The sequence below is a fragment of the Bos mutus genome, chromosome 12 (assembly GCF_027580195.1).
Source record: "Bos mutus isolate GX-2022 chromosome 12, NWIPB_WYAK_1.1, whole genome shotgun sequence".
Taxonomy (NCBI): Eukaryota; Metazoa; Chordata; class Mammalia; order Artiodactyla; family Bovidae; genus Bos; species Bos mutus.
The window spans coordinates 11,038,856-11,054,032 of NC_091628.1; the positions used below are offsets into that span (position 1 = coordinate 11,038,856).

Below are 15,177 nucleotides of genomic sequence, written 5' to 3' on the forward strand. Positions count from 1 at the left end.
CTTAGAGTGACTTTAACAAATAAGGATTTTTTTTTTTCTCCTTGGAAGTAGGTGACCCCAGGCATTGACTCCATGGCCAGCATCTCTTATTTTTGCAGCCTTTTACTTCCAGCTCTAAACATCAACCACTCGGTCAAGGAAGGAAGGCAGGAAGATGCTGAACAGTGCCAACCATGCTTCCTCTGGACTCAGGAAAAGCAGACAGCTTCACATTCCCTCCACACACTTTAGCATGGATTGCATTGTCTAGAACTGGTCACACGGGCACCCTTAGCTGCCAGGGAGTCTGAGAAAGCAGGTGTCTCTCCTGGGGCCACAAACAAAAGCAGGATTGTGTTGCAAGAGAAGGGAAGGAGATGGGGTAGCAGCTGAAAGAATGTGCAGGCCCTTTTATTTAAAGCTCCTAGCTTGTAGGTTTCACGCATATGCATTCTCCCTATCACCCTACTCTGTCCCCATGCACTTCAGATTATGATGGGGTAGATTTATGCACCACTAGCTCTCATGCATTTTTCATCAGTTTTGTATAACTTTTAAAAGCTACTATACCCAAAGAGCATTCATTTCCTGGATGGAGCCATTTAATTTCAGGTGAATAACTGGATTACCTGCATGTTCGCTGACTCCAATAACTTTAAGTTGTTTTAATGCTGCCAGAAGCCTGAGGGAGAAAGCATAAATGAAGTGTTGCTTTTAGCTAAAAAGTCAGAAGAAAACATTTTAATTTCTCCAACCTATTGCAAACTAATAAATACATGAAAGGCGCAACCTGGCACAATAAATTTGTCTCCCGGGTTATCAAACCATTCTCAGCATCTCGCTGCAGAAGAAAATCCAGGGTTTAGCTTTGAAATCTCGCTGGTGCGCTTGATGCGAAGAACATCTGAGATATGTTTTGTTATAGCTGGGAAATGCAGAAATGGTTTATGTTAAATACTTTGAACTGAAGACATTAAAGAACCAATCACTGGCTTTTTCCATTGTGGTTTGGAAGCGGCAGAACAAGGCCCAGAGGACGTTGACTTCACACGAAGGACGCCTCTCTCCTCTATTGGATTCTACAGTCCGTTCAATCGCTTTTCCTCCAAAGCATCTTTGATCAAAAATATCAGATTAACTGAAATCTCAAAGTTGGCATCAAGTAATTTTCACTTCTACTTAAGACGCTCAGATTCACACCTTCGAATCATCCAAAGGCCGGATGGCATGAGGGGTGTGGAATGTTGTGAAAAGAGCTACAAAGAGATGAGGACTTCAGAGTGTGTGTGTGTGTGCATGCCTTTGGATTCTCATGAAGTTGTCTTCTAAATTTTATTGAAGTATAGTTGATTTACAAAGTTGCGTTAATTTCTGCTGTACAGTAAAGCAGCTCAGTTATACATATATCTGTTCTTTCTCCTACTCTTTTCCACTGTGGTTTATCACCGGATAGAGAATATAACTCCCTGGGCTCTACAGTGGGACCTTGTTGTCTATCCATCCTGTATATACTAGTTTGCATCTGCTAATCCTAAACTCATTTTTATAGGGCAAAATAATCTTTTACCAACACACGAATCTTCACACACAGCGTGTTCCTCCGCCCTCTTTGATCCACGCATTTCCTTTTCATCTACAGGAAGGCAAGATCATGCCAGTTAAATACGAAGAAAATTCTCTCATCTGGGTGGCTGGAGATCAGCCCGTGAAGGACAACAGCTTCTTGAGTTCCAAAGTTTTAGAACTCTGCGGCGACCTTCCTATTTTCTGGCTTAAACCAACCTACCCAAAAGGTAACGTTTTAAATTCTCTGGAAGCTGCTTGGACCGCTCCCAGCCGGCATGGGCTTCCTGTGAGCCCCTGCACAGGCGTGAGCACGTGACAAGGAAGTAAGCCAGGTGCACGGCGCAGGTCTCAGTAATCGGTACAAGAGACCAAAGAGGAGGGCAGGGCGGCTGTGAATGTCACAGGGCAGGGCCGGAGCAGCGGGCAACAGGATGCAGGTGGGCCCGGGACCCCTCGGCCTTACCTGCGGGCTTTATTTATGACACGCCCACTGTTTCTGCTCTGCCCGCCTCTCCATTATTGCACTTTGCAATTTTACATTTTTTTATCCCTAAAGCAGAGAATCAGGGGACTAAGAATCTATCCTATCGCCAAATCTTTTTTTTTTTTTGGTAAAAGATTTAATTATTTTTTGATTGTGGTGAGTCGTCATTGCTAAACGAGGGCTACTCTTCATGGCGGTGCACGGGCTTCTCACTGTAGTGGCCTCTCTTGTTGAGGAGCACAGACTAGCTACACAGGCTTCCCAAGTTGCGGCACGTGGGTTTAGTTGCCCCGTGGCCTGTGGGATCTTCCTGGACCAGGGATCGAACCCATGTCCCCAGCCTTGGCAGGTAGATTTCTTAACCACCAGGGAAGCCCCTGCCAGATCTTAATTATGCTCAAACCTTGCATCATGGGATAGCCACAAGCAGCTGTGGACACAGGCTGAGATTCCTCAAGTTCAAGGCTCGTACACCCACTTCCAAGTCCAAGAAAAATAAAGGAAGGGCTCCTGGCTTCAGAGCAGGTCGGAGTACCTGGGGCCGTTTCCAGGGCAGGTGAGCCCTGCAGCCAGGCTCCTTCCCGGGGTTCCGTCTGTCCCCAACGCTTGTCGTTGTTTAGTCTCTCAATTGTGACGGGCCCTCTGTGACCCCAGAAACTGCAGCCCACCAGGCTCCTCTGTCCATAGCATTCTCCAGGCAAGAAGACTGGAGTGGGTTGCCCTGTCCTCCTCCAGGGGATCTTCCCAACCCAGGTCTCCTGCATTGCAGGCAGATTCTTTACCGACTGAGCCACCAGGAATATCTACTGTCTTGATTCCCACCACAATCACCCCACTGACCTCCCAAAGGCCAACTTTGCAGCTCCAGTTTATTGGTGGGGAAAAGGCCCCCCCTTCTTAGCACAGCTTAGTGGGCTACATTCTCAGAAAGTTACACTGAACACCGAGAGAGAACAGCATGGAAATACAGAGAATTCGGAGATTAGAACCACCAGACCTAGGAGACAGGGACAGACAATGACTGTTTCATGCGTGCAGCCTTCAGTTTTGCAAGATAAAAAAAGTTTGGGACATAGATGGTGATGATGGTTGCGGAGCAGTGTGAATGTACTTAATGCCTGACTGTATACTTTAAAATGGTTAGGATGGTGAGTTTTATATATATTTTACCACAATTGAAAAACACACACCAGGCCAAAAAGTCCCGGCTTCTCATTCTGCCATGGCTAACTCATTCCTCCAGTTCACAAGTCCTATTCAGTTCCAAAGCCTGGATAAAGTGGTTACATTTTAGTCCAGGCAAAGCAAATAGGATGCAGTTTGTAAGCCACTGGCAGCAGCTGTCTGGAAGAGCAGGTTCAGAATTCTGAGGCCACGTGCAGGCTCAGTGAGAGAGAATCCTCTGCGCAGTGTCTGCCGCACCCTAGGGCACTGGGAAGGAGGGCTGCCAAACGGACCATTGCTTTTGCTGTCCTGGGTCTAGCCCCGGACAGAACCCCAAGGACAGGGGAGCCTGGTGGGCTGCAGTCCATAGGCTCGCACAGAGTCAGACACGATGGAAGCAGCTTAGCACAGCATGTCCTGGGTCCTGCTCCAGTGAGTGCTCACACCTTCATTCTCTGGCCACTTACAACTTCTGGCTTTTTATTCCTCACCTGTCTTCACATGGAATGGGCCTCCCATCACCCAGGAACTCCTTCTCCAATACCTTGTCACATTTTCCAATCAAGGACAAAAGTCTCGGAGCTTCCCTGGTGGTCCAGTGGTTAAGACTTGCCTTCCAATGCAGGGGGTGCAGGTTCAACCGCTGGTTGGGGAACTAAGATCCCACATGCCTTTTGGCCAAAAACCAAAACATAAAACAGAAGCAATATTGTAACAAATTCAATAAATGTAAAATGTAAAAATGTGTAAAGAGTGTAAAAATGGCCCATTTTTACAAATTCAATAAATGTAAAATGTAAAACAAATTCAATAAATGTAAAATGTAAAGTGTAAAAATGTGTAAAGAGTGTAAAAAAGAGTGTAAAAATGGCCCATATAAAAAGTCTTTTTTTTTTTTTAAAAAAAAAAAAAGGACAAAGTTTCCAGCTCTGCCACCATGTAGAGCTCTCTCTAATCACTTTCTGTTTGAGGACATGCCTCTTACCCAGAGACTTCATTCATTCATTCAACATCTATTATGTGCCATTTACTTGTTCTACGCACCTGGAATGCACTGATGAACCCATGCCCCCCAGGAATTTTGCATTGTAGCTAGGGGAAACACTGCATATACACCGAAATAAGAAAATTGTTTGGTATACTCCACGGTGCTACAGGGGGCTTCTCAGGTGGCATTAGTGGTAAAGAGCCTGCCTGCCAATGCAGGAGATGAGAGAGATGTGTGTTCAATCCCTGGATCAGGAAGATCCCCTGGAGGAAATGGCAACCCACTCCAGTGTTCTTGCCTGGAGAATCCTGTGGACAGAGGGGCCTGGTGGGCTACAGTCCGTGGGGTCACAAAGTGTTGGACACGACTGAAGTGACTTAACCCACACAGGTGCTATGGAAAAAGGACAGAGCGGGACAGGGTGTCTGGGGGCAGAGTTGGGAGGACGATGCTATTGGCGCTGCAGGATGATTGATAAAATGAGAACCTTCACCCTCTGAGAAAGAGCTGTGACTTGTTCCCTCACAGTCTAACAGCGTGATCCCTTCTGAAATATTCAGTAATGTATCATTAAGAATTAATCACACATCGTAGGTATTCAATCATCACCCCATCCATCCAAGAATTACACACATTATACACAACAGCAGAAAAGCAGAAATCACCTAAATGCCCCCAGATTTGAAAAGAATTAAATTAAATGTTGGTCGGCGTAGTCACAAGACGGAATAGCATAGACATTAAAAGTGAGAGATTTTCTTTCCAGTCTCTCATAAATGCAGTGTATTTTACAATAAAGACAACAAAATAAAACCCTTTCCAAGGATGCCGGGATCCCCGCCACCTAATTCTAATACAGCCTCCCAGCGCCGGGTCCGGCAGCCCCTGCCCTCGGAGCTGGATGCTGGCAGGTCGTCAGCGTCACGGAACTGAACCGTCAGAGCCCTGGGAGTGACCGGACCAGGTCAGAGGGAAGCGGCGGGAGCCAAGGTCTGCTGCCCGTGGGCTGTGTGCCACTCTTTCCCTTTTGTCCTTATTTCATCTTTGCCAACAACTACCCGGGCTTCCCAGGTGGTGCTAGTGGTAAAGAACACACCTGCCAAGGCAGGAGATGTAAAAAATGTGGGTTTGATTCCTGGGTTGGGAAGATCCCCTGGAGAAGGGAATGGCAGCCCACTCCAGTATTCTTGCCTGGAGAACCGGTGGACAGAGGGGCCTGGTGGGCCACAGTCCATGGGGTTGCAAGAGTCGGACACAACTGAAGCAACTTAACACACACTGTATTCTAACAACTGTCCAGGTAACTAGTCATACTCCCCATTTATAAATGAAGAGACTACGGTCAGAGATTGAATCGCTCTTCTGAGGTCATTGATTAAAAGTGCAACTGATTTTTTAAAAATCAGGAAAAAGAAAAAGAAATGGAGTCTGAGATTTGAACCTAGGTCTCCCAAAATGCCTCTCCAGCCCTGCCGAAGAAACCAAGAGGCTACCCATGGAAGCTATCCACAGCTGGGCACACAACCACACCCTCACAGATAACATGGCATCATACCATCATCCCCTAACATTCGAGGGCTTATTCCATGCCAAACACTATGCTAAAACCCTGAGACAAAATTTTCATGACCTCTATCACTACCCTGTGAGCTAGATACTAATATTATCCCCATTTTAGAGTATAAGAAACTGAGGCTCAGAGAGACACCAAAGCCACCCCTGTGGTCCTCTCTCCATTCTTGTTACTCAGTGGCCATGGGACCCACGAGGCAGAGTGGAGAGCAAAGGCACTGAGCTGGAAGCCAGAGACACTCATCTCTGCCACCTGTTCTGTGATCTTAGCTGAGTTACTTGGTCTTTTCAAGCCTAGCAATTGCATCTGCTAATCAGATGCCTTTGTGTATAAAAGTATTTGCTTATTCTCTCCCAGAATTTGTAAAAGAATCAACCAAGGACTTCCCTGGTGGTCCAGTGGTTAAGAATTCGCCTGCCAATACAGGGGACACGAGTTCAGTCCCTGGTCTGGGACGATCCCACACGCTGTGGGCAACCACTGAGCCCGTGAGGTGCAACAAGAGAAGCCGCTATAATGAAGAGTAGCCCCCACTTGCTGCAACTAGAGAAAGCCCAAGAGCAGCCATGAAGACCTAGCACAGCCAAAAATAAAAACTTTTTTCAAAAAAGAATCAACCAAGATAATAATAAATCTCCTGAAAAGACTGTAATGCTTTATACGTATATTGTAAATCCAGGAGGAATGCATAGGGCTGCAAGTAACAGAACAGCTAACCAACAGTGACTTCAACACATACATACAGGTTGACTTTTTTCGTACAGCTAGAACTGTGGAGGTAGGAAGGTAGGTTTTTGGCACTGCCATCAACTCTCTTTCTAGCTTACTGCCTGCTACGTGACCCAGATATCACGTCTACATTCAAGGAAAGCAAACCAGATGGAGGAAGCTGTGTCCGTCCCTTTCAGCAAGAAAACAGAAACTTTCCTGGAAACTGCAGTAGCATATTTTGCGTAGGTCTCATCTGGCCACTCCTAATTGCAAGGGAGGCTAGAGGGGAAAGGCTTCCCTGGTGGCTCAGAGGTTAAAGTGTCTGCCTCCAATCCAGGAGACCTGGGTTTGATCCCTGGGTCAGGAAGATCCCCTGGAGAAGGAAATGGTAACCCACTCCAGTATTCTTGCCTGGAGAATCCCATGGACGGAGACGCCTGGTAGGCTACAGTCCACGGGGTTGCAAAGAGTCAGACACGACTGAGCGACTTCACTTTCACTAGGGGGGGAAAGTGCTACTTTACTTTCTTAGCCCCTAAGGAGAAGCAGGGGATTCCCCGGTGGTTCAGTGGTAAAGAATCCGCCTGCCAATGCAGGAGACTTGGGTTCAATTCCCTGGTCCAAGAAGATCTCCTGGAGAAGGAAATGGCAATCGACTAGTATTCTTCCCCAGAGAATCCCAGGGACAGAGGCGCCTGGGGGCCCATAGTCCATGGGGTCACAAAGAGTAGGACATGACTGAGCCACTGACCAACAGGTACAGGCAGGCTGAGGAAGGGAATTGCAAGATTTTGTCAGTTGTCTTACACCATCTGCCTCAGCATTATAAACCAAAGTCTGGTTACCTGATGTTAAACCCAAGCCTGAAACATGCTTTAGTCTTAAGAAAATGTGTATATTTAAATAGGATAGGATCTACTCATGTGTTTGTTTTTATATCTTTTTCTTATGTTTTTCACCCTATAAACACAGAATTTCCTTAACAAAAAAAAGGGAATAACTCACAGCAGTTTTACTGTTGTTGTTTTCGTATTGTTGTAGAAATCCAGAGAGAAAGGAGAGAACTGGTAAGAAAAATCGTGACCACAACGACCACAAGACTACGCAGCGGCCCACAGGGCACCCCAGCCCCTGGAAGACCAAACAACGGAACCAGACCCAGCGTCCAAGAGGACGCAGAGCCCTTCAACCCAGACAACCCTTACCACGTGAGTGCTGGCGTCTGCCCCACAGCTCGCCGGGGCGCGTGAAACCCAGCACCGAAGCTGCCATGGCGCCGCTTGAGAGCTCAAGGCACTTAGTAGTCAACGGAGACTTTTATTCCATTATTTCAAATACATCTTCATTTGCTTATTGCAGAGTTTATAAGTGAGGGTAACAATCACTTCTGTAGTGTAAAATCCTGACGGGTTGTACTCCTTATTCAAGGTTGTTTTCTGCTCGTTTGAGTCACAGGCAAATTCACGAAGACCTATTCACATCAGGAATTCGATTATTTAAAAATATTTCCAAGCATATGCCCTGCAGGCAGTACAGATTGAAAGCACTCTCTTTCCCCGTGTCCACGATATTCATTCAGTCGTCAGACTTTTGCAGAGAACCTGCTATTCTCCAGGCCCTGGGCACACAGGAGTAACTCCTGCCCACGGGGGCACTCAGTCCTTTCGGGAGACAGACTCACATAGGGGATCGAACACTTCAGATGAAAACCTTGAGAACTGGTGTTTGCAAGGATGACACCAACATGCTAAAATCTTCTCAAATCTTCAACAAAGTGTAGTTTATCAATACTATACTTTGTAGGGAGTGAAATCAGAAAAATAAGTACTTATGTGTAACTAGTGTTTTAACTAGTTAAATAATAAACTAGTACTTTAACTAGTTAGAAAAAAATACGTGCTTTTTTTTAAATGTATACAATGAAAAGCGAATTTACCTTCTACCACAGACACCCTCCTCTGAGCAGTCTATTAACAATGGCTGTTTGCCCACTTCCTCTGCATAAGTGTACACATACACAATTTTTAACACAAAAGAACATACATAACTTCCTTACTTTGCTGTCTCTCCAGTTACAATACAGTATTTTAGGAATTCTACTCTATCTCTTACATGGATCCACCTCATTCATTTTAATGGTGACCTTGTATTCTATTGTGTGGATAAATGTATAGAAATTGAGACAGTTCTGCTTTGGTGGGCATGTAAATATTCCTCCAATACCATTAATAAGATATACCTGGTACCTCCTGCATAGGGTATGAGAAAGAAGATGTGAGGTAATGCAGATGAAGCTGTTAGCACAGTGCTTGGCACGTAGTAAGTACTACCTTGCTCCATGTTAGCTATCAGTCTTATCCATACTTCTTGTACATGAAGGGAATATATCTTTCCGTGGTGGTGTGCTGTGCTTAGTCGCTCAGTCGCGTCTGAGTCTTTTCGACTCCATGGACTGTAGCCCACTAGGCTCATTTGTCCATGGGATTCTCCAGGCAAGAATACTGGAGTGGGTTGCCATGCCCTCCTCCAGGGGATCTTCCTAACCCAGACATCAAACCCAGGTCTCCTGAATTGCAGGCAGATTCTTTACCAGCTGAGCCACCAGAAAAGCCCTTCCTGGTGGCTCTGGGCTGTAGGCATTTAAAAAACTCAAGTGCAGAGAGGGGCTTTCTCTGAACTCCCCTTATCTGCCTAAGACAAATCCTCCAGAAGGAATTGTATTGTCATAAATCCCCTGCCGGGGAGTTTCATTAACCAGGGAAGATGGACTCATCACAGGAGGAGAGTGAAGTCAGCACCACACTCAAGACTAATTTCATCACAAACTATCATACCTCCAATGTGTTCTTCTAAGGGTCCACTCGTCTCTCCTAAAGTCACTGACCCCGCCAGAAGAGATCTACATCCCCCCCTTTCCTATTCAGATATTTAATCCTGAATTTTAAGCTGCCCGGGAGTTACTCATTTTTCCTGGGTATCTCACATTCAGGCAGTAAAGAATCTGCCTGCAATGCAGGAGACCAGGGTTCGATCCCTGGATTGGGAAGATCCCCCGGAGGAGGGAAAGGCTACCCACTCCAGAATTCTTGCCTGGGGAAGCCCACGGACAGAGAGGCCGGGCAGGCTACGGTGCATGGAGTCACAGAGTCAGGCACGACTGAGTGACTAACACTTTCTCACTTTTTAGCGTAAGTACTGACGCATGTGGGTTTACTGGGTCACAGTAGACGAGAATTTTACATTTTAATGGAGGACACTAAATTGCCTTCCAGGGAATTATAGCAGCTACAAGTCTTCAAATGGTAATGCAAGGCCTCATTTATTATCAAACTTTGTAAACAGTCTTGGGTGTAAAACTGCATCTCCTGTCTTGGCCAGTCTTTAATTCTCTGTAAGGCTGAGCATCTTTTCATACACGGAGAAGTCATTTGCGCATTTTCTTTCCTGTATAGCCTCCTCAGTCCTTTATTGTTTCATGTGTTGCAAGATATCTTCTAGTTTGTCATTTTAGACTAATATTTATATTTTAAAAAGACGTAGAGAAAAAGTATTTTGAAGTAACCCAAGGCTTACTAGAAAATTCAGGACGCCATGGTACTTCATTCGCTAAAGCTCAAAGAACAATAAAGGAATAAAATGTGGAGACAGAAGTTATTCTCCAGGCAGCTGGCCTCCCTGCACCAGGGTCTAGGGGGGACTTCAGCCCCTTTACAGGAGGTGGGTAGGATGTGACTGCGCCCTGCTTCCGGACTTCAGGGACCTGTGTTCCTGAAAAACTTCCACACAGCAGTTTCTTCCTTTCTTAAGTGTTGAGCTTGTAAGCAGGAACATCTTCCCTACGACTTCCATCCTTCCCTTATCCCTTTAAGGAAGTATCTCAGAAATATCTCAATAACTAGAGATTTCTGCCAACTTTTTAATCGTAACAAACTTTTGTTGGCCCCTCAGGTGAGGAGATGCCTCAGCCACAGGCTTGTTGGCTCCTCCTGCCCTGTGCGTGCGCGCGTGCTCAGTCGCGTCCGACTCTGCAACCCCATGGACTGGAGCCCACCAGGCTCCTCTGTCCATGGGATTTTTTAGGCAAGAATACCGGAGTGGGTTGCTGTGTCCTTCTTCAGGAGATCTTCCCAACCCAGGGATTGAACCTGCATCTCCTGTGTCTCCTGCATTGGTAGGTGGATTCTTTACCACTGAGCCACCCGAGAAGCCCCTCAAATCGGAGTTTTTTATTTTGCTGTCCCAGATGAAACTTTTTCAAGATATAAAGCGGGAGGAGGAAATGGAAAGTCTGAAGAATTAAAAAAAAAAAAAAAAAAAACCTGGTGTTAGAGAGTAAGACAAATACTTGGATGACAAAATGTGAACATAAGTTTATTGGATGGTGTTGAGGAATTGTTAGTTTTGTGAGGTGTCCTAGTGGCAGTGTGGTGCAGGAAAATATCTTATTTTGGAGAAACATTCTAACGTATTTTTGGGTGAAATGTCACAATGCTCTCAAGTCTCTTTAAATTGACTTTAGAATTTTAAATACTTAAAAAAAATCAAATTTGACAAAAGGTTGCTGCTGCTGCTAAGTCGCTTCAGTCGTATCCGACTCTGTGTGACCCGAGACAGCAGCCCACCAGGCTCCCCCGTCCCTGGGATTCTCCAGGCAAGAACACTGGAGTGGGTTGCCATTTCCTTCTCCAATGCATCAAAGTGAAAAGTGAAAGTGAAGTCGCTCAGTCATGTCCGACTCTTAGCGACCCCATAGACTGCAGCCCACCAGGCTCCTCCATCCATGGGATTCTCCAGGCAAGAGTACTGGAGTGGGTTGCCATTGCCTTCTCCATGACAAAAGGTTAGCAACTGTCAAATCTAAATGATGTTCAAGTACACAATTTTCTCCATTTTTTTCAGTTAGGTCTGAAATTTCTTACAGTTGAATGCCCCCCACCCCTAAAATAGTTGAATAAAAAAAGTATACCAGAAAAGGTGATAGGGTTGCTTAAGTTCACTTGGCTCATTGAAGTCTAACCTATGTTGGTGCTGCGTCTCCGCCAAGTTGTTCCTCCAGGAAAGAGCTTTAAATTGAATAAAGTATTTACACTACTGATAAAGACTTTTTCCCCCCACTGTAATGCAATGCCATAATAAAGAAAATATAGAATCTATACCCCTAGAAATTCATGAAAAGGAAACCCAGACACACAATTTGGCAGGTGCCAAATTTCTTCCAGTTCTGTGATCTTTCCAGCAGTGAAAATAGAGTTCTGTAGGTGACCTTCAGTTCAGTTCAGTTGCTCAGTTGTGTCTGACTCTTTGCGACCCCATGAATTGCAGCACGCCAGGCCTCCCTGTCCATCGCCAACTCCCGGAGTTCACTCAGACTCACGTCCATCGAGTCAGTGATGCCATCCAGCCATCTCATCCTCTGTCGTCCCCCTCTCCTCCTGCCCCCAACCCCTCCCAGCATCAGAGTCTTTGACCTTGGGACTTCCCAAGTGGCTCAGTTGTAAAAGAATCTGCCTGCTAATGCAGGAGACGTAAGTTCAATCCCTGGATTGAGACGATTCCCTGGAGAAGGAAATGGGAACCCACTCCAGTATTCCTGCCTGGAGAATTCCATGGACAGAGAAACCAGGCGGGGTACATACAGTCCATGGGGTCACAGAAGTTGGACACCACTGAGCAAGTGAGTAACAAGGTGACTTTAACTTCAGTACAAGTTGGTAGTTAACTATCATCGTGGCTCATACAAACTAGCACGTAAAGTTTGCGGTCTTCAATCTTTACACAGTAAATGGTGCCCTTTCCTGAGGGCTACAGACCCTTATATTGACACGAAGGCAGAAGCCAGACAACTTGGTAAGCGTTCTCAGCCAGTGCGAGTGAAAAAGCAATCTGTTGTTAGCCTGGACCAGTGAATCCCACATACGCTCCCCAGAGCCCTGGAAACCATTATTACAAGATGCCAGGGGGCCTCAGCAGTGGCAGAAATGCTACTTTTGAATCAGGCTTCCTTCCTATTTTCCTACTTAAGACAAGTTGAGCCACTACTGAGTGGTAACCATGGCTCACTGAAGGCATAAGGAAACTTCATGCGTGCTAAGTCGCTTCAGGCACGTCTGACTCTTTGTGCCCCCATAGACTGCAGTCCGCCAGGCTCCTCTGTCCATGGGATTCTCCAGGCAAGAAGACTGGAGTGGGTTGCCGTGCCCTCCTCCAGGTCTTCCTGACTCAGGGATGGAACCCCTGTCTCTTTTGTCTCCTGCATTAGCAGGTGCGTTCTTTACCACTAGTACCACCTGGGAATGGAGAAACTTTACCATTAAAAAAAAAAGAATCTTCCTGTAAGTGACCGATCAGGCAGGGTGGAAGTTCCTTCATGTTTAGAAGGGTTTCTGAATGATAAGGTTTTAAAGATTGAAAGCGCCTTATGGAAAACAGTGATTGCTGGTACCACTGAGACATTTAAGACCTTATTTTAAAATAACGTGCGTGCTATAAATGTCGCCTCACGAAGGAAACACAAGTAATTCTCTTTTATTTCACAGCAGCAGGAAGGAGAAAGCATGACATTCGACCCCAGACTGGATCATGAAGGAATCTGCTGTATAGAATGCAGGAGGAGCTACACCCACTGCCAGAAGATCTGTGAGCCTCTGGGGGGCTACCACCCATGGCCCTATAACTACCAGGGCTGCCGTTCCGCCTGCAGAGTCATCATGCCTTGTAGCTGGTGGGTGGCCCGCATCCTGGGCATGGTGTGAAAGCGTTCAGGGAGCAGGCGCTGTGAAGAAGTCAAACTCCAGAGACAACCAAAGCCTGGGGCATCCTGAAGCTAAAGGGACCATGACGGATTTTCTGTTCCATCTGAGCAATGTTATTCGAGACACTGAACAGAATACTTTTCAATGCTTTATGTAAGAACTTTATTCAGAATTGCAGAAGTACTGAGAGGGTAGTTTTAAGTCTAAAATATCATAATAATCCTTTTATTACTTGCTATTGTTTTGCTTTTCTTTGCCAGGAAGGTCTGCTTTTAAGCCTTCCTTACCAAGCTATTTTGAAATAACCACGAAAAATTACTTACAATATATCAAAGATCTCAACTGTACACTTGAGTTACTTTTAAATCAATTCACAGACTAAAACGATTGTCTTCTGTTGTTATTTGCTCAGAATTCCTGTTTTTCTTAATCTTGATTGTTCTTTCCTAGTCTTGCAAATGTGCCCCCAGAGTTCCCAGATAAAAAGGAGACAAAAAAGGGAGAATGAGATATCTAATGAAATCTCCCTGAGAGTGAACATCACCCTGAAGGCAGCAGCTCTCGGGAGACCCTGGGAATAGGAGGCTGGCCTGTTGAGACCGGCGCCCAGGAAGAGCGCTCTAGGATGAGGAAGAAAGCTCAGTGCAAGGCCAAGCAGACTTGTGGGGAGCACTTCCACCGACATTCTGAAAGCCAGGTCTTCACAGCCCTTTCAAGCTGCTGTCAGTTAAGTGGTCTTCGGGCTTGAAGCAGCATAATGATTTCCACCTTTGTAGTACAAGTTGGGCTGCTGACATAGTTCAGTTACCAGTTGAGTTACTCTCCTAATAACACGGCGGGCAGCGCTGTCTGACAGACACGGCTGAGGAGGAATGGCTTATTTATAATGACAGAAAGAATCTCAGGACCAAGGACTGTCTTTAAAAATTGAGAGGTTAGATCAGGAAGATGAACAGGTATTTCATATTTTTGACATTTTAGTTTTGACTCTCATAGTTTTAAGAGATTAAAAACCTTCCTAAAGAAAGTAAGTTTTCCAAAACAACACAAAGATTCAGAGAGATGAAAGGTTGTGATACCACAACGGTCCCATAGTCTAAAGACATCTTACTACTATACATCTAGTTCTGAAACTTGGTTATCAGACGAACACCCATATACCTACATTAAATGGGATGAACAGCAAGTTAGGTCTTTGGAGAAAAAAGGGATGAAGGACAGACACACTGACATGTATGGTCACACTGTTCAGGCAGCACCAACTTCCTGCAGCTACAAATTTTACATTTTCAAAATGGCTGCCCCTCTACTAAGCAAGTCAGTGCCAATGGTTATGCACACCACCTCCCACCTCCATCACCCAGCAGCCTCTATGTACTTGCCTCTTCAAATCAAAGAGGAAAAAAGACGGGAGGCAGTGATCCCACCCCAGAAGTGCTTGCGGTCTCATGAGGCAGATGACTGGGCTTCAGTACACCAAAGGCCTGGATAGACTTGGGAGCACTGGGCTTCTGGGGAAGAGAAGGCCTTCAGTGGGTCTTTGAGGATGAGCAGGAGTCGGCCAGGTGGTGACAGTAAGGGCATTCCAGGCAGAGGGAGCAGTTCCGGTAGAGGCGTGAGGCTGTGCGGTTAAGCAGGGAAACGAAGCATTCAGGCTGAGGCAGGCGTGTCAGGATGGAAACAGAGGCAGAAGCTCCAAATGATATTGCATGTCAACTTTGAGTTTACTGGGGGAAGAAGGAACAGGAGGAAATGGCAGCCCACCCCAGTACTCTTGCCCAGAAAATCCCATGGACAGAAAAGCCTGGAGGGCTACAGTCCAGAGTCACCAAGAGTCGGACACGACTTAGCTACTGAACACACACACACAGAAGGCAAAGGAAACCAACGGAAGGTTTTGGGCAAGGAGGGGGCTGGTCGTTTCCACTTTACATGGAGCCCCTTGGAAGCTTTCCATGTG

At 45.9% G+C, this 15,177-nt stretch overlaps 1 protein-coding gene across 1 annotated transcript in view; it reads left to right on the plus strand.

The window, feature by feature from the left end:
- Positions 1-13,217, plus strand: part of CNMD (chondromodulin) — a 35,114-nt gene extending 21,897 nt beyond the window's left edge. Inside the window, exons 5-7 of the mRNA XM_005903832.3 lie at positions 1,619-1,772; positions 7,507-7,673; positions 13,002-13,217. Of these exons, the coding sequence (XP_005903894.2) occupies positions 1,619-1,772; positions 7,507-7,673; positions 13,002-13,217 (537 nt within the window). The remainder of the gene's footprint in view (positions 1-1,618; positions 1,773-7,506; positions 7,674-13,001) is intronic.
- The last annotated feature ends 1,960 nt before the right edge of the window (positions 13,218-15,177 follow it).